General features: G+C 40.0%; 1 protein-coding gene across 6 annotated transcripts in view; it reads right to left on the minus strand.

The window, feature by feature from the left end:
• Nucleotides 1-1162: 1162 nt before the first annotated feature.
• BRD1 (bromodomain containing 1) overlaps nucleotides 1163-19654 on the minus strand; it is a 113434-nt gene continuing 94942 nt past the window's right edge. For 5 of the 6 annotated variants that reach the window (XM_032776498.2, XM_032776497.2, XM_075065033.1 and 2 more), the window contains 3 exons: nucleotides 12035-12144; nucleotides 10366-10520; nucleotides 1163-3086 (listed from right to left, as the gene is read on the minus strand). In XM_032776498.2, coding sequence (XP_032632389.1) covers nucleotides 2903-3086; nucleotides 10366-10520; nucleotides 12035-12144 — 449 coding nt within the window. In that variant the 3' untranslated portion in view covers nucleotides 1163-2902. Of the gene's footprint in view, nucleotides 3087-3293; nucleotides 3399-10365; nucleotides 10521-12034; nucleotides 12145-19654 lie in introns of those variants that run through there. The other variant, XM_075065027.1, reaches the window with a different exon arrangement.

Here is a 19654-nt window from a genome sequence, read left to right on the forward strand (position 1 = left end):
ATGTCCTAAGACCAAGAATGCATAAATATCTTCCTCTGGAAGATGTGGAATTGTTTCCAGACACACAATCTTCAGCTCTTGACCAGGTAGTTTATTTCTGAGATGAGGATGGGTGGAAGCTTTTTTTTTTTTTTGAATCAAGGAACACATTGGTGTAAATGTTTTTTCAGTTATAGTAGTACAGGCTCAACGGAATTATTTGCAATGATGAGCTGTTTTTCCCCACTTCATTTGTTCCGAGTATTAAGAACATACTTGATGCGTGAATCTGGATGAGCTTCCAATAAGCCACATTTTGTAATCCCAACCACTTTTGTGATGGTTATGTGATTTATAACTATTTAGGAACCAGGAGATTGTGAGAGGGACACTAGGGTTCTTGTACTTAGATTCTTTGGAGATGCTTCAGAAAGCCTCAAAAACACATTAGTTTTTGCTACTTACTGATATGAGGCTGAGAATTGTCACACCATTTGATATGTCATCTTTGGGAACATTTCAACTGGAGTTTTCAGAAAAATTGGTCCTTACTCTTAGTTTAGAATGAGATGGATATTGAAGGTTAAGTAGCTGACTCAAGGAATTAAGTGTGATCTTATTTTTTCTGGTCTTTTGTCATACTTGACTCCACTTTTTTTGCTCGCTCCCCAAGAGGTGAATATGGTCACATAACAGCTCCTCCAGCTCACTGGAAGAACCCTCAAGCAAACAATCAAGTTTACCTTTTGGGTTTCTACCTCAGATGCAGTATCAGTATCATACCATAGACCTTTAAAGATTATCCTAATTGGATGCATGGCCATCTCCATTCCTGCACAAAGTAAGATATCAGTGTTTTCTGCCATGACTAGAGAAAGCAGTCAGCAAATCATGACCAATTTTTCAAAGCCCAAACTGCTTTTTAACCAGGAAATCCTTGAAAGTACTAGAGTTCAGCATAGAAGACTGGTCTTGGATAATGCAGCCTCAAACACCAGTCTCTCCAGAAGAGGCTTGTTGGTATAGATGGCAGTGGCCCCCACACAATATGACACTTTCCCTCTCTATGAAGCAGCCAGAAAGAGATTAAGTTAATGACATGGTAGCAGTTCCTTAATCTAATTTACCTCTGGGAGAATGGACACTAAACCAAGATTCCACAGGGGCCAAATGCAGGACAAAATTATCAGTTGAGAAAGAAATTTTATTTCAAGTTTCTAAGGGGGTATTACAAACCATAGAGAATAAAAACATCAAAAGGTATTTAAAAAGTAATTGACTTTCCCTTTAAAATAAAGATTCAAGCAGGTTTAACAATGCAGAATGCTATTCAATGAATTAAAAAAAAAGATTTAAAAAGTATTGGTTTTGCTGTATTCGCTAATCCATTGTAAAAAAAAGCTGGGCATAAATACTTTGTGCACTCATATGCATTATTTGGTGTTGCATATTATATAACTTGGTACAGTATTTAAGATATCACTGCAAAAAAAGAGTTCAACACAGTGCATTTATAAATAATGGAGTCATTATAAATCACATTGCAAACATACCTTGCCATTTTCATTGTTACAAATTCAGTATTTCAGTGAACGTAGGAATAAAGTAGCTACAACAATCAATATCTTGACTTTATTTTTTTAATATAAAAAAATGCAGTTCTGGAAACCCACCCTTCTTTCTTTTCCCTCACCCATACATAATGCTTTACTTCTTAAAAATAAAAATAAAAATAAAGTACTAATTCTATATACATCACATGTACCATACAAAAATGTATCCAAAGTTTCTATTGCTACCAAAGTGTTCTAAATTAAAAGTTACATAAATCCCCTCACTGGAAACAAAGGCATACAGGTTACAAAAAATCAAATTATACACAAGCCATCAAGTCATTTATACAAATTTCCAATACATTTTTCTCCCAAAGCAAGTTGTCTTCTCATGTGCCTGTATAAAAATGCATATCAATATACTTTGTTAAATGTATTTTTCATTATAAAGCAAATTAATACATTTTCTACAATAAATAAAACAGGGAGGCACATATCTGAAAAAAATAAAATCTATGGGAGATAGATGGGATGGTTTGGTAAAAAATGTGCTCACTGGCTTTAAGCCAATTTTGTTTAAAACAAAGAAAAATGGGAAAAAATCTCTTAAAAAGTTATTTTGGGCAATAATGGAGTGTTTTTGGTGATTTGCAAGTGATGTACATAGCATAATTTTACTCTTGATGCCTTTCTCACAAAGTACCCTCCAAAATAATGTAATTTTCTTTCTTAAAATACACATTTGTCATTGTAAATTTACAACAATCTTAAATATGTGGTACTTTGTGCAAAGAGCAATGATTTGCACAAAATTAAAACATTCACAAGTCTTTCAAAAGCTACAGATCAAGGAAAAATGATACAAGCAGCACCATATTGTATAATATATGATTTAGGCAAACATATCTTTGATGTTATTTTGATATTAGGCTTTAAGATTCACTAAGCACCTTAAGCTGGAAGATGGTGCTTATGTACTTTACTTTTTTTTTTAATATCTAAAAAACATGGAAAATGAGAACCTACGCTCTCCCCATCAAAATTAAAAAAGGGAATTAAAGAGCTACCTCTAAAATCAGAATAAGTTAAGTGTTGAATATACATATATGTACAATTTATGAACACTATGAACAAGACATTTTAACAGGTTTAGTGGAAAATCCTCCAAACTACAACACAATGATAAAATCATTAATCTATATGGCAATGGTGATATAGAGAAACTGCTCAACTGTTTGAAGTTTGCAGAACTCAGCCACTGAATCAATGATTAAGGAGTCGTATTGTCAATACATTCTTTTAGACAATGAGGTTTATTAATAAAGTTCAAGTCTATATGTTGTGTGTTTCTTGCCTTGGTAGCACCTTTGTTAGTCAATATCACTGAAGTCGCTAACTGGTTCTCCATGGACTCTACTTAGATGAGTCATAGCACGATCAAAAGCAATTCTCACAGCTTTACGAATGCTTGAGTTTCGACCTTCCATCATTTTTAACTTGTCTATGGTCTCATCAATCCCCAGGGGAACCATTTTGGATTTTGGAAGCCATTGCCTATAAATAGGATAAAATAAATCTTAGGTTAAATAAAGCATAGATCAACAGGATTGTCCTTACATAGGACTAAACTAGCTCTTATGTAATGCATCTCATGCAGTGTGTCAAAACAATCTCTCTCTTTAAAAAAAAAATCCAATAGCAAAATTCTTACCAAAGATAGGACAACTGTGTTTTTAACGTGGGTTTTAAGAGAAGTAGCATCAGCCTCTTGAATAAACAAGACTTACAAATCCAACAGGCACCATAGGATTGTAATTGATGGCAAATACTGACTTCAATAGGAGTCAGTCTGATGCAACATCATATCTAGGTATTAAAACAACTCAGGCTTAGATTAGAAAGTAATGGATTGTTTTCAGTCACTACTAGATTCAGCTGTTTTTATCTGTAGAATTTTTTTAAAAATTATTCATTCTTCAATTTCCATCACTGCACAAAGATTTTTGCAAAGGTTTGGTTACACCACACTCTAACGTGTTAGTTTTGGTCTCCAATAGGCAGTTCCATAGTCAATGAATTCCTGCTCGGTCCCACATTCTGCATTTACGCTACATTTTAATACAACCAATTCAGTGCATAAGGTAAAGATTGTGCAGCTCACTCTTCTATGTTAGGTAATAATGACTAAAGCCAGGTGTTTTTTAAAAATCAATGCTATCCACAAGCTTGCCAAAAGTTTGAGCACACTTTTTGTGGGGTGTCTGAGGCAATTTTCACAAACAGCCCAAGGAGGAGGGGAATAGAGGTAATAATGCCTCCCTTATAGCCACTGACCTAGGATGTGGGAGACCAAGGTTCTGCTCCCCTCTCTGCCTAATAAAGAAAAGGGATTTTGACTTGGGAATCCCACCGTACAGGCAAGAAACCTAGCCACTGGGAGATGGGGTATTCTGACCTGGGTGTCTCAGTCTCTTCTGTTGAAGCTGTCCCACTGCAATTACTAAAAGCAATTACTCATTGGAGCAGGGATTTGAACTTAGGTCTCCGACCTCCCTAGTGAGTAGCCCAACCAACAGGCTACAGAATCATTCTAACTCTCTCTCTGGCCCAATAACCATTATTTATACAAAGTGGAACAGCTTCAACAGAATAGACTGACAGACCCATCATCAGAATATCACATAGTCTAGTGACTAAGGCACTCTCCTGCAATGTGGAGACCCAAGTTCAAATCCCTTCACCCTGTCAGGCAGAGGGGGGAATTGAACCCATACAGACTCAAACTTACATCCCAGGTCAGTGCCCTACCTGGTGGGCTAAATCGTAGGCTGGCACCATCATCATCTCATTTTGTTAATTTAGCCATTTAAAACACACACAAAGAAACAAAAGGTTTCTGATCAAACAAAACGTTTCGTTCACCCAAAACAGATTATTCTGATTTGCCATTTTTTTCAAATTCTGTTAAACCAGAACTGAATTTTTTATTTTTTTCCAAAACTGCCAGTGAACCGAGAAAGTCAATTGTTCACCCAGCTCTATAATTAAGGCATTAACAGCTGCAAAAATAAAAAACTCTGACTAAAGAACTCTGAACTACAGCCTTACACGTACAGAAGCTCCCCGACTTACGCAAAGTCGGGAATGTATCTCCAATTATGCCAAAAAAACCAACAAACCTTACGGAACTTTTTTCGTAAGTCTGGATTTCCGTAAGTCGGGTTTGCGTAACCAGGGAGCATCTGTACAAGGAGGATCTCTGTTTACATAAAATCAGCCAATCAATAAATTCATTTAGTTCATCTTTAAAAAGAGATGCCATTTTAGTCAACTCAGTTTTCTTAGGCTTTAGATACTGGAAAGATATTCTCACTAGGTAAAAATGAAATTGTTTTGAAATAAAATATTTCAATATAATCTACGTATTAAGGGATAGCAGAAGCTATGCTTCTGATGAGTTAAATTATTCAAACTTGTAGGATGGGGGGCCCTTTTAAAACTGAATATGAATCAAATTTTTAATGACAGTCTTTAAGGGAGAAACTTTGTTACCAAATTATTATTCATTGTTAGTATTACTGTAGTGCCTAGGAGTTAAGTGCTGCACAAACAGAGCAAAGAGATGGTGCCTATCCCAAAGAATTTACAATCTAAATATAAGACGAAAGACCACAGATGAAGACAGAGAAACAGATGGGAGAGTACAAGGTAACAATAAGACAATATTGGTCAGCATGAGAGACAGTGGTCTCAGCACACCAGCAGTCTAGCCACTGTCAAGATTATTGTGGGCATCACAGTAAATGAAAGTTCTAAGGAAGGATTTGAAGGAGAATAATGAGTGAATTTTGCAGACGTTCAAGAGGAGCTCTTCCCAAATGTGAGGTAAAGCATGAAGGTGCTTGTTCAAAATTTTAACAAGTGGGCAGTGGAGGCTGTCATTGTGGACCAAAGGCCAGGGTCAACATCCTGATAGACAAAGAGTGGGGACAAGTTATGAAGTACCTTGAAAGTGAAGACAAGTAGCGTACATCTGATGTGATAAAGAATGGGGAGTCAGTGGAGGAATGCAAAGAGAGTGACATGGTCAAAGTGAAGAGGCTAGGAAAATGATCTTTGCAGAAACTTTCTGAATGGGTATCAGTGGGACAAAACTGCATTTGTCAAGGCCAGATTAAAGGACATTCCAGTAGTCGATATGCAAGATGACAGCTTGGGGAACAGTTTTAGTTGTGAGGCTGGACAGGAAAAAACATATATTAGATATGATATGAAGAAAGAAGCTGTAAGATTTAGACACAAATATGTGTAAGGGTCTAGAGAGAGGTCCAAATCAAAGATGATGCCCAGGTTAGGGACCTGAGTGACAATCAGGATGGTGGCATTGTCGACAGTGATCTAGAAAGGAGGTAATAAGGGAAGGCTGAGCAGGAAAGATTAAGAACTCTGTTTTAGCCATGTTGAGCTTGAGTTTATGGCTGAACATCCACAAGGAGATTTTAGTGAGAAAGGCCATGTCCATTTGGACTGATAGGATTGCCTCGTGGAGTCCTTTCAGCTACTGGAGAGAACATTTGGCACTGCTAATTAGCATTATCGTGCTAATGGAGGTGCCTATCCAAAAAACCGTGCTGTCAGGTGTAACAGTCATAGACCTGAATGCCTGAGTCTGCCATAGTGTTGTGTCAGCAGTTACCGGAAACATCTGGAGCAGAAGTGAAGGTTGTTTTGATATGCAGAGAAGGGGGAATCAGAACTGGTGAGGCCAGAACACAGTTTGTGGAGAATGCCACGGGAGAAAGGGATGCGACAAGAGCATTGCCTAGTAAGTGGGCACCAAGTGCCTCCCCTGGAACAATACTGGTGCACTTGATGTTGGTGTGAGATGAAAGGAGGTGTCTGATTGGTGTACTCCAGCGACTAAGATGTCCATGATTATTTCATCATGCAATTCCCCTTCATGGTTGGTTGCAAAGTCACATTCTGGGTTTCATGCAGCTATTCTGCTGACAAAAGGATATGATGTGTGATGCACCATTCCCAGAGGCAAATCACCTTCGTACACAGCACTGGGGAATGTGTGCCCCCTTGTCTGTTTATGCAGTATACTGTGGTGGTGTCTGACATGAAGACGACATGGCGACAGCTGGTAACAAAAAGTGGCATGCTTTGCATAATGCCCGAAGTTCAAGAATTTTTATGTGCACCCTAGCCACTCATGTGGTCCAGCTGACTTGTGTCATGTGATCTCCAATGTGAGCATCCCAGCCTGAGAGTATGGTGTCTCATGGATTGGTGAACAGAAGAAGATTCTTTATGGCCATAGCTGTAGCCAGCAACAGTGCCAGCAGCCGAAGGGTGTGACATATATGCACACCGCCATATGCCCTAGGATGGAGAGGCAGGTCCTGGCCAAGACTGAAGGGCTGAAGATTATCAGGGCTATTTGGTCCAACAGGCTCTGGAATCTGTCCTATGGTAGATAAGCTCGTGCGGAGGTTGCATCGATGTGAGCTCGTGTGAACTCCACGGATCGAGCAAGGTGCAAAGTTGATTTTTTGATGTTGATGTTCACTCCTAGGGAAGAGAGGAGAAGAAGCTGGGACATTGATGCTCAAGCTTCCTTGAACCACACTGCCAGCACCCAGTCATTCAAGTATGGAAAGCCAAGGATTCCCTCACGTTGTAGGTGAGTCACTACCACAGAGAAAACCTTATTAAAAACTTGTGGGCAAGTAGTAAGTCCAAATGGGAGAACTCTGTATTGGAAGTGTCTATACTCCACTTTGAACCACAGGGTCAGATGTATGTCGATATGGAAGCAGACATCTTGTATGCCAAGAGCCATAAACCACATGCATTTTTCTAGTGAGGGAATGATGGCTGCATACGAAATTTCGGCCTGCAAATCGATCAGTTGAGGTGTCAGAGATCCAAGATTGGTCTCCATCCCCCTTTCTTTTTGGTACCTGAAAATAATTGGTATAGAACACCATGACCCAAGATTGGCTCCACTGCTCCTCTCTGGAGAAGAGATTCCACCTCTAAGGTAAGAATACTGTTGTGAGAGGGATATCTGAGGGGCAGGAGATGTAGAAGAGCCGTTGTCAAAAACTCAGTGGTGGAGCCGCGTCGAATGATGTCCATGACCCACTTGTCTGTTTTTACAGCTCTCCAAGCTGGTAGAATGAATTTGAGATGATCCCCAAAAGGCATGGAAGATGGAAGCATTGATGTATGGAGTGGCTAACAGCTCTCCAGGAGCACTCAGAAATACTGTTTTCATGATAACTGAGTGTGTTGTGCAGAGGTCTGTGCTGCCAGAACTGGCGGACAGGCTCTGTGAACTTAGGATGCTTCTGAGGAGGTTTGTAGGCCCGTTGGTGGTAAAGTGAGGAGTTTTATAGTGTTGGGCTGGCGGTGAGCGATAACATTTTCTCTTTGGTGTTGGTGTATATATGCCCAAGGATCGTAAGGTGGCTCCAGAGTCTGTTAGTGAGTGTAAGGAATCAGTTTAATGGTTGAAGAGGTGTGATTCATTGACACGAAGGTTGTCGATTGTGTTCTTCACCTCCCTAGGGAAACCTGAGGAGTGTAACCAGGATTCCCTTCTCATGACAATTCCAGTTGCCAATACACACAAGGATGTGTCTGCTGAACCACCTGCAGCCTGAAGTATGGCCCTGGCGACCAGCTTGATTTCCTGTAAAATTGTTTGGAATCAACTACAATCCTGCTGAGGTAGCTTGTGTGCAAATTTCTCCATCCAGCCATAGTTTATAAAAGTCATTCTTCACCATCAGTGCCAAGCAGTCAGAGATCCACAATTGTAATCCAGCTGAGAAGATGACCTTTTGACCCATGCAGTCCTGTCTCTTCCCTTCCCTGTCTGCCAGAGTGGACTGTGGGTGTTGCTGTTTTGTCTGCTACAATGCAGCCTGTATTACCAAGGATTTAGGTGGAGGGTGTGAAAACAAAATTTCTAAATCTTTTGGGGGATGTATCTTTTTTTCTGCCCCTCAAAAGTCAGTGCACACGTGGCTGGGGTATGCCACTCGGTGCATGCCAGCTGAAGAATGGCATCATTGTTCTGGTGCTGATGTATGCAAAATGCCTAGTAGCTGGTGCTGACTGTTCTGCACCTCTTCCAATGGGATATTGAGAGCATTCTACATACTAGTTCTTGAAAATGATGATAGTCATCTGATGGGCAGGAAGATCTCGATGATACAGAAGGGAAATCTCTCTGGATCTGCTGGTACCATCAGAGCCGGGCTGATCTGAGCATCATCTAACCCCATTTCTGAATGTCTACCGGATGAAGGACGGGTTGGTGAAACGGGAGTTCTCCCGAGCTGAGACTACTTCGAATGCAAATTTGACCAATATGACCAATCCGGTTGATACTGCTGCTCTTATAATTGTGCTGTTATCAAGCCGGATATCAGCTTCTTGGGTAAGTCAAAGGAGGAAACTGACACGGAGTCGTTGGAACCCCTGGCAGTCACGTTTCTGTAGAAGTGGTGTACTGTGCTGAAATTCCGGGTTCTTGGATTCAGATGAGTTGGACTTTTGCATGAATGGAGGTGCTGATGGAGCCCCTGGAATGATGCGTTAGAAAAGCATGGTCAGCAAGAGGCAGATGTAACACAGGAGATGGAGCCCTCTGCACAGGTGGGTGCACCTGAACACACATAGACCTCGCTCCTTTCAGGGAGAGCAGTTTGTGAGGGCTGGGAGTGCTTCCGCTTCTCCCTGGAGTCAATGGTATCTGGTCTATTGATGGTAAAGGCACCAGGGTCGGTAGCTCTGGTACCAGCGTATCTGGTAGGAGGCTCTGCAGTTGGGAGAGGGCTCTGCCGAAGTAAGGGAGATTCCCCAGCCAGGATCCAACTTGGGGACCATGGCTATCTTCATGAGGTGCTTCTTGAGGAGGAGAGCTTAGCCTTCCTATGTATGGGCAGTGAAAGAGAGACAGACACTTTATCTGGAGGCATTGTGGGCTTCCCCCAACCAGTACGAACTGCACTGGTGTTCACTACTGATGGAAAAGGAATGAGGGCAGACATGGGGGTTGGGAATGTTTGGCAGGAAAAAGCATTCCAAGTCCTCAATTATAAAAACTCATGGAAATGACCGAAGTACAACAAAAAATAATAAAATTCTAACTATGAACAAAAATAAGAACCTTTTTTGTATAAAAAACCTGAAAATATGTCACTAAGAATGACAGGTCAGCGGAAGCTACAACTTGGATCATGCGACAGTGAGAAGGAACTGAAGACATGGCCGGTCCACCCTGCCCTTTATTGCCTCGGGCAAAACTACGAGGGAATAGAAGGGCGCCTGACTGGACTACCAACCAATACTATTTTGAAAAGCTCTGGCTCTGGGTGCATGCACGTAACCCTCAGTGGAAAACAGCAGGGACCATTACTCAAAGTAGTCGTCAGATATTTCAGATGAAGAGATAGATATACACAGAAATGTAGACGATCATCCTCTGAACAGGTTTTGCAATCAAAGGAAGAATTTTAATATGCCAATATCAAAACAATGATTGTTCTGATACCAAACCTGTACTAGATAATATCTAGTTTATAGTCATATTGTTCTTCCAAATTGGCAGTAAATAAGTGTCTTTTAGCAAGAAGTCTGGTTCCAACAACATACTCAGAGATGCTAAACATTAAATACACATTAAAGTTTATATATGGGGAGAGAATGGTGTTTCAGCTTTCTTTGTAAACTAAAATATGGCTTATTGCTTTGGATTATAAATCAGTGCATTAAACTATATGTTTCTTACATTTGATTAAATAACGATACATACCAACTTCTTTTATTGTCAAAAAATAAAACTAAGAAAAGCCTCTCATCAGATTTGGTCTGCATTTGTTCTCCAATTTTCAATACATCTAGAGGTGGCACTGGTATTGTAACACCATTGTGATGACCGGCAACACGAGGCATCTTAGGGTCAATAATCTACAAATGGAAAAAAAGAACAATTCCTAATTTTTTTAAATCTGTGTTCACTAATAGTTAAAGGTTTCTTTATTATGAATGTATTTAATGGGAAAATACTATACAAATCAAACAGACAATGTGTATAAATTTAGGCCTTGCTACACAAACTTGTACTGATTTAATGAAACAAGCTCATTTTGGATTAGCTGAAATAAACCTGATTTAAAGGAAAATAAGAGTGTCCACAATGTATTTTAAACCTCGTATAATTAAACCAGTTTAAAATCATATCTTCACTGGTGCCATGCTGCACGCAGAAAAGCCCTTAGAGATAACAAATTCAGAACACTAAAATACAATTGACAATTTCACAAATAAGTTTAGAAACACAGGCCAAGATTTTTAAAAGCAATTAGTGATATTTCATCTATCAAGTTTTGGTGTCCAACTGAGACACCTAAAAGGAGGATTGATTTTCAGAATGTGGGTGATTTGACAATTTCTGAAAATTAGGCCACTTTAAAGATATCTCAAGACTGGACACCCTAAAATTGAGACAAAATTGACTCAAAATTCAGTAGCTGCATTTGAAAACCTTGGCTACTGGTTTATGATGCCCAATCAGCCTGTCTGTCTTCAAGTCTAGTACTCTGCCTTTATTTAATGATCAATAGCTGATGCTTCAGAGGAAGGTAAAAAGCCACCAAATATGCAACTAGTTAATTCTACAATGCTGAACATGGAGGTTGAGGGGAGAAATTCCTTCCTAGCCCCTGGAGATGCTCAGCAAACACAAGGAATCAGGAGAGTTAGTTACCATTTTCTAGCATGTGTCTACTATTAACAGCCATAAGATTATCTCCCTACTTCAAAAGTCTAGCCACAGTATTTGAACCATTTCTCATAATACTGAACACCAGAGGCTGACCATTCACTGCAAGAAATAGTATTTTCTCTGTGTATTATCCATCTAAAACTGTTAATTTAATGGAATTAACTGTTATTCTCAAAGGAATAACGGTGTGACCGAAAAGCTTCTCCTATCTGCTCTATAATTTTGCATGTTTCAATTGAGCCTATACCAGTTCTGGCAGATCCTAGGGGTTTTTTTTGTATAAGCCAAAAGAGCTACAGAAATAGAATTTTCTTACACTTGTTTTGCAGCAGACAACAGCATACAATTCCTGTGCTGACAAAAAGTCAGCCTGATGTTTATTCTAATTTGCCTTCTTATAAACAGTGCAACACTCTCTTGTACAAAACACGCTGGTCGGTCTATTTTGCTTACAAGACAGGTATTCTGAATCCTATAGGATGCATTTATGGTGGCTCACTATCAGCCCACGACGTCATTGTCTGCTATTGTACAAACTCCGTGTACTGAAGTTTCATGGAAAATACTACAAGTAAGGCAAAATGAAAATTCACTTTTGCTCAGCTCTGCATTAGATCTTATGGGTCCATTTATGTACAGAGTTTGGACATAGTGAAATAAGTTTCAGTGTAATACTGGTGGTATGCCGTAGACTCACCAGTGCTGGATAGGAGGGATATCCACTGCATTTGGCCCACACTACTTTTAGAGGCTCAAGAACAGATGTTGCAGCATCAGTTGAAATCCACATACTGCTATGTCCAACTTCTAAGAAAAATCACAACAAAACAGTAGTAGTGTAAAGATTCAGAGCTTGGGTTACCCCTCTGCAACTCTTCACTATGGGCCATTTTATCAGCCCCTATAATTATTATTGCTCATACTCTGCACCCACACAGCATCTTTCATCCAAAGGTATCAAAGTACACTAAAATCATAAAACCCACAACATTTCAGTGAGGTATGCTAGTATTTACAGGTGGATTAACTAAAACGCAGAAGGATAAAGGCCAAGATTTTCAAGGGTGACTAGATTATAGGTGCCTCATTGTCTTAAAGGGTCATGTTTTCAGAAGGTGGGTGCTCAGCACGTTCTGATAATCAGACCTCTTTAGCTTGTTTTAAATTGGGCACCCAAAATCACTAGTTACTTCTCAAAATCTTGGCCATAATTACTTGCCCAATGTCACCGAGCAAGTTAGCGGCTATTGTGATGTACAACCTTGGATCTTCAAATCTCAGGTACGTTCCAACAGGGGTGGATTTAATGAGAAGCACGGTTGGCATTTGATGACTTATAACTACTGTTCTGCCATTGACATGGTATACCAGCCTTTTGATTTGCAAAAGAGCAAACTCAGGAGTAGATCCTCTCTGCTGTTCTTCTCCTCAGCTCTTTTCATCCTCCATTGATCCTTTCTGCTTCTATCTTGCCTTTCCCTGGGGCAGCTGTCAAAGCTCCTTTCTTTACTACCAAAGCCCAGAACAGGCTACAGGACAGTATAAAGTTGCTGCAGTGCTTATTTCTCCACAGCAGGTAGCACAGTAGGCATCTGAAGCTGAATAAAGCTACCTCCATCTGTTCTCTCAGTTCCCCTCCTCCTTCCTGGTAACCACCACTGGAAGGAAGGACAAGACAAACTGACTGCAGGACATAAAGGCAGTCACAGACCAGAGAGAAGATGTGGCCTATAAAGATGTACAGGGATGAGGGTGGGAACAGAGAATGGGGAGTGAGGGACAAAGATATTCCTCTTATCTCTTATGCGGGAAAGTAGGATGGGGATCAGAGAACTAGAAGGAAATTAAGAGGCTCAGAGCTCTAGGGTCAGTTGAGACCCTGATTGTTGTAGCAGATGAAACTCTGACAAGAGCACCAAAAAACCCATCACACTGTGAGAAATTACAGTCATTTTCAATTTTCAGGTAACATACTGAATAGAAGAATTTTTTGGCATGTCAAGGAAAAACACATTCTTCTGATTTGAAATGGGTAATGCTTCTAGTGAAAACAACAACCAGAACATGTTTCCCACCCAGTAAAGATCAAGAAGGTTGTTGTAAAATTCCTAAGGATGGTGGTTTATTTTCTGAACACTAGAAATACCCAGTAGATGCTGTAAAAAGTCAGAGAATAATATATACTTTTAGCATAGAAAAGTTGTTTAGTTTTCTTGGACAAAATTTTCATATGTGGGCATCTAAATCCATTATACTTCATTTTCAGAGGTGTAGGCACTCAGTACTTCCAAAAAAAAAAAAATCGGGCCAGCCACTTATTTTGGTAACTAACGTCTGGCACTCAAATTTGTAAACACTGGCCATATTGATAAAAATCTCCATGTCACCTACTCATCACCACGTCACGGCCAAGACGTCAGAAGTTTTAAAGCTCAAATAACACAACTGTGAAATATGATTTATTACAGTATCAATATAAGCAAAAAAAGCAGAACCCAAGACAGTTTTCCCAGCAGTTTTAAATGGTGGTGAGACTCCCACTGACTTCAATGGGCTTTGGATCAGGGCTTTCACCATAATTAAGGATTGCATTATACTGATTTATTCTTGATGGCACAATTCTACTTTTTAATACTAAACCGTTCAGCCGGGGGAGGGGGGGGCTGAAGAGGGGAATCATTTATTTTCTTCACATGTAATTTTTGTAGATTTTTTTGAGAAATGAGAAAAGGTAGTATTAAGAAAATTTTATACAAATGTAACACTTTCTTTATCAAAACCATACAATATTTTTCAATACATAAGTAACAAGAGAACAATAAGGATAGACATAAGTTTTAGGGTTCTGGTGATATCATAAACTACACTTTCAAGATCTTGGTTAAGGAAAGAAGATATCTAAGAATATTATGGAAAGAGTTGTGCTAATTCCAAGCGAATAGTTTTGGCAAGATTTCAAATATAACAAAATTGTCAACAGTCATTTCTAGCATGATTGACAGATAAACTGGTTTAGGTACATTCTCTATTGCTCCGTTCTCTTAACTCCATCTTAAGCTTCATTAAGATCCCAAATAATGCAGATACAGGAGATAGATATATTTAAATATATCCTTATAAGTAATGTATCTTTTAGACAAAATCTGGAAACATTTTATAGATCACTTAAAAGTTACACTGAACTAAATCTACTAAACTTATGTGAAGAACAGTAGAAGATCTTTATTTAGAATAAGCTAACACAAGGAAAACAGTAAAGAAACTTACATTTCTCTCAACTGCAAAGTCAACATAAAAGAAAAGGAAATCATGATTTAAAGCTAAGAAGGTGTATATGCTCTTGTTGCATGCATGTGGAATGTGGCAAGTCTCCCTCAAAGAGAATTCTCAGGACATGTGACCAACAAGTGAAGTCTCATGGATAATACTTCCTTTAACAAGCACTTACTTATTTTGGTGACTGGGATGCTATATAAAAATGCACGGTCAGTAATTTTCTCTTACCACAAGAGAAAATTCTGATTACCCCAGACTAGAAGTGAAACTGCATTTATAGGTCATAGCACCTTACACTGCTAGAAAATCTGAAATCTGTTGTCAAAGATTTAAATAAAAATACTCCTATGAAATGAAAAAAATATAGAGTTTGAAGGGTCCTACAGCTATGGTTAAGATACCAGTTTTGATTTATAACTTCAAACTTGGTATCTGCACATTCCTAAATGAGGAATTTGAGTTTGCGCGTGCGCGCGCGCACACACACACACACACACACACTGTTGCATCCCTAATCATCCTGGCTAAGAGCCATTGATGGACCTAACCTCCATGAAATTATCTATTTCCTTTTTTAACTCTATTATAGTCTTGGCCTTCACAACATCCCCTGGCAAAGAGTTCCACAACTGACTGTACTGAGTGAAGAAGCACTTTCTTTGGTTTCAGACCTGCTGCCTATTAATTTCATTGGGCGTCCCCTAGTTCTTGTGTTACGTGAAGGAGTAAACAGCATTTCCTTAATCACTTTCTCCGTAACAGTCAAGATTTTATAGACCTCCATCATATCCCTCCTTAGTTGTCTTTTTTCCAAGCTGAAAAGTCCCAGTCTTTTTACTCTCTCCTCACCTGGAAGCTGTTCCATACCCCTAATCATTTTTGTTGCCCTTCTCTGTACCTTTTCCAATTCCAAAACATCTTTTTTGAGATGGGACTATCAGATTTGCACGCAATATTTTATTATGGATCCCTTTCCTAATGGAAATCCCCTAGGTTTTGGGTGGGGGCGGGGTGTTTTTTTGACTGCAGCTGTGCTTTAACCGACTGGGCTGAAATTCTACATGCAGCATATATTCCTCAGGCTGAATTTTTTTGGAAAGTTTCGGCTAAAACAGTTTAACCATCTCTTAGACAAAGGCTAGGGAAAAATACATAGTTATGCTTATGTTAAAAATTCTTGGTGACCTTTTCTTTGAAAAGCTCTTATTACAGTGGAGCAAGGACTTGAAATTTGAAAGGAGGCAGCTTTGGTGTAAGGGATGTGCCTTCTGCCATCCCAGTGAAAATCCACCCACATTTAGCCAAGTTACAAGCCTCTCGAAACACCTCCCCCACCCCGCCCCAGTTTGCACATGCTCAGTAGAGACTTTAATTTAAGCAGCTAAATTCTCCTTTGAGTCAGTACTCACTAAGCATGCTTGAACCTCTCTCAGCTCTTAGTGCAGACCTAACTCTCACCCATGCTCTCAGTGACTTCCCTGTGGCACCCAGGCAGCACGAAGGAAGCTGAATGATTTGAATGCAGAGGGGCCAAAGAGCTGAACTGGGAGGAATGGCTGGGGAGGGCCTGGGACTAGGAATCTGAGAGTGTGTTGGAAGGCAAGCACAAGGAGCCAAGTGGAGAAGACAGACTGGATGAGAAGCTTGGGGAGGGAGATGAGGACTGGAAGCCAGTGTGGTGATGAGACAAATCAGATGAGGAGCCAGGAAGTGGGGGGATTAGACTGTCTGAGCAAGGAGATAGGGACAAGGAGTTGGGATAGAAGAGTGGGAACTGGGATTGGCTGGGCAAGGAGATTGGGATGGGGATGAAAAGCTAGAGGAGTGGAGACTGGGACTGGGTTGGCAAAGAAAATGGGACGGGGAAAAGGAACTATGAGTAGGGAAGTGAGACAGGACTAGGATGAGTAGAAGCTGGAGCAGATGGAGTAGAAAGGGTCAATTTTGTGAGAACAGGATAAAGAGAGTGTGTTCTCTAGAGCGCACAGCCCTCCAGAGCCTGGAATGGAACCCAAGATTCCAGAGTTTCACCATTCCTCTTCTGTCACCAAGTAAATATGAAATGCACTGGCAAAGTGTGTCCCATTCCCCTCTAGTATGGGTCCACATAAAGGAAGACAACCCACTGTTGCAATCAGTTACTCTGTTAGCTCAAGTAGCAGCGGTCTGGGTGATGGCTCTTAAGATTCCAATCCTTCTGATGAACAATGTGGATATCAATATTGTGCCACATGATGGAATTTCCAGTTTGCTTTTTAAAAACCTAGGATATTATACACACATAAAACAATGTTAAGAGAGCATTATTAAGACTGCAAAGTCAGGCAAAAGCTTGGAAATCCAAGAATTAAGATTGCCTGTGCAACTTGAATTCAGCCCTTTTGTGCGCATGCATGGTATAGGCTTTAATTAACATGATCACAAACTATTTTTTCCACCTTATTCAGTGGAATCAGGTTTGTGTTGCAAACGACGCTGTGCCTCATTTGTTGCAGAATTTAGGTCGTGCATCTACTGTGGTTCCAGGAAAACAACTGGCCTAAGCCTGCCAATAGCTGAAGACACTTTACCTTAGCCAGCAAGGAGAGTGGGGGGCGGGGAGTGAACCTGGGCTACAACTAAATATTGAGGACAACAAATGAAAAAACAGGGATGGGAGTGAAAGTCACAGAGTAAAAATCAGGTAATGGAAGGGAACACTGGGCAGAGCACACCTGACAGCACCCAATGCTCCTCAAAGGCATCTGAGGAGTCAGTGGACAACACCCAGAAGAGGTGTGACAGAATAAGGAAGGGAAATGAAATAAAATATTCCCCTGTCCAACTTCCTCTTCCTGGTATGATGTCTTGGCCAGCAACAGGAGGAGTCTGATGAGGAGGTCCTTCAACTTTGTGGGGCCATGGACAGGTATCCCAGGATCAAGAGGTGCAGGGAGAAGTGCAGCCAGAGCCTCAGTAAGAGGTTCTACAGGACCTAGAAGAGGGGCTACAACTTGATGCACTCTATGCAGATGTGTGCCAGGATCTCCCTCTTTCTGCAGATGGAAAGGCGCATACTGAATGAGGTAGAGGACTACAAAGAAGAGAAAGGATGGTTAAGACAGTCAAATGCTTCCCTAGAGAATGGGATTCCATCCTTGCCTCTGCTACAGAGTTCCTATGTGATGCTGCGCAAGTCACAAACTCAACTTTTCATTTCCTGGTGCCTAACTTGATACCTTGGGGCCTGATTTGCAGAAGTAATGAGCACTCTCACCTGCAACTGAAGTAAGAGCAGTGCTTTCAGCATTTAAAGTGCGAAATAATGCAAGTACTATGAAAAATCATACCTAGTCATTTCAAATTGGGCACCCAAAATTTGTGGATACTTGCCCTTACTCTTTCTGTTCCTTAGCTTTCCTCTATAAAATGTGGATGACACCATCCTCTCACCTCAGAGGGGTCTGGTGAAAATATATTTATTCAGTGTTTGTGAAGTCATAGTACTGTGATGAGTGACATAGAAAAGTTCTTGAGGAAATGAGAAATTCTGTCTTCAGAGCAGGGATTGAATATGCTGCAGTGAATAAGCCATCAGACAAAAATAAAATATTGAACAGCCGCTCATTAATTGAGTGCTATCTGTCCTGTCCTTGAATGAGGCAGGAGTTCTGTGAAAAAAATAGCAAGTGAACATGTCATTAAAGACCGCAGACACAAGCGGTCAAATTAAGGTTGCCCAAGCGGTCTTAATTCTGGCATTTCCTAACTTTACTTGGCAATCTAATAATGTTCTCTTAGCACAGTTTGTGCATACTATATAAATAAACGTGTAAAACTAAACACAACCTTAACTACAGAGCCATAATTAGTGCTCTCCATAATATATATACAGTACACTCCTTTTATAAGAATCACACCTATGGCAGATTATTTGATTCTTATAAGCCACTGATTCTTACAAGCAGAGTATAGGTTAGTATAGGAATGATTTTGTCCCAGTGGTTTTGATCACTGTATGCAGTAGATTCTTACAAATGGAGTGCACTGGAATTCTACAGTCAAGCAGAGGGTACACTTAAAGTTTATTTTGATTTTAGAGAGAGTAAAGGTTTCAAAGGTATTCCCTTTACTCAAGGTGAGGGATATTACTAGACCTGGTAAAATCTCTAGAATGAGAATGTACTTTAATTGGGTCCATTATCTCCTTCCATCGTGTGTGTGTGCGCGTTGTATGCGTACGCTGAAATACATTACTTTTTATTATGATTATACTTATAGATCAATATAAAAAGACATTCCACTAGAATTTCAGCATTTCAAAATACTGTACTGGGGGTTTTGAGGTAGCATATGAGGTTCACTTTATTCCATGTACTACGTACTCTCGACAGTTCTGAAGCTGATAAAACAGCATAAGCTATTAAAAAAAATTACAATGAACGCACTTGGCCTCCATTAAGGTTTCTGTGGGAGCCATTATTTCTATTTTCTGCATTTAGGTCAGCATTTTCACAAGTGACATTGGATGAAAGCTGTCCCATTTTCAGAAAAAGCTGAGCACAACCTCCTGAAAAATCAGGACCAGGAAGGCATCACAGTTTTGGCCAAAAACTGAGACACCCCAAAATCACTGGTCACTTTTGAAAACCTCGGTCTTAAATAATGAAAGTTACGTTTTAACATATTTTGTATTGAACTGTAGCATGCAGTGAGTAGTCAAACCATGGCCTCAGAGTTAATTTTTGTTGTAGTTCATTGGATGGAAAAACAGGACATTTCACTACATCTCCCTCTCTGTCTAGCTTCCATAAGGCACCAAAGACACTGATTGGTAAAGGACGCTGAAATCACCTCATGTCGAAGAAAATGCAGCAATAAATACCAATTCAGTATTTATTCTGGCTCTATTAAGTGCCATTTGCCTCAGAGTTATTTCAGCACAGCTCACCAGCACATTAGAACAGAGACAGGAGGAGGCGCAAGCAACAAACAACAAAGAGCTGGGTGTGAAGGGAGGAGGGCAAGTGAAAAACAACTCAAAATGAAAAAACTAAATGTA

Source organism: Chelonoidis abingdonii, chromosome 1 (genome assembly GCF_003597395.2).
Source record: "Chelonoidis abingdonii isolate Lonesome George chromosome 1, CheloAbing_2.0, whole genome shotgun sequence".
In the NCBI taxonomy this organism is placed as follows: domain Eukaryota; kingdom Metazoa; phylum Chordata; order Testudines; family Testudinidae; genus Chelonoidis; species Chelonoidis abingdonii.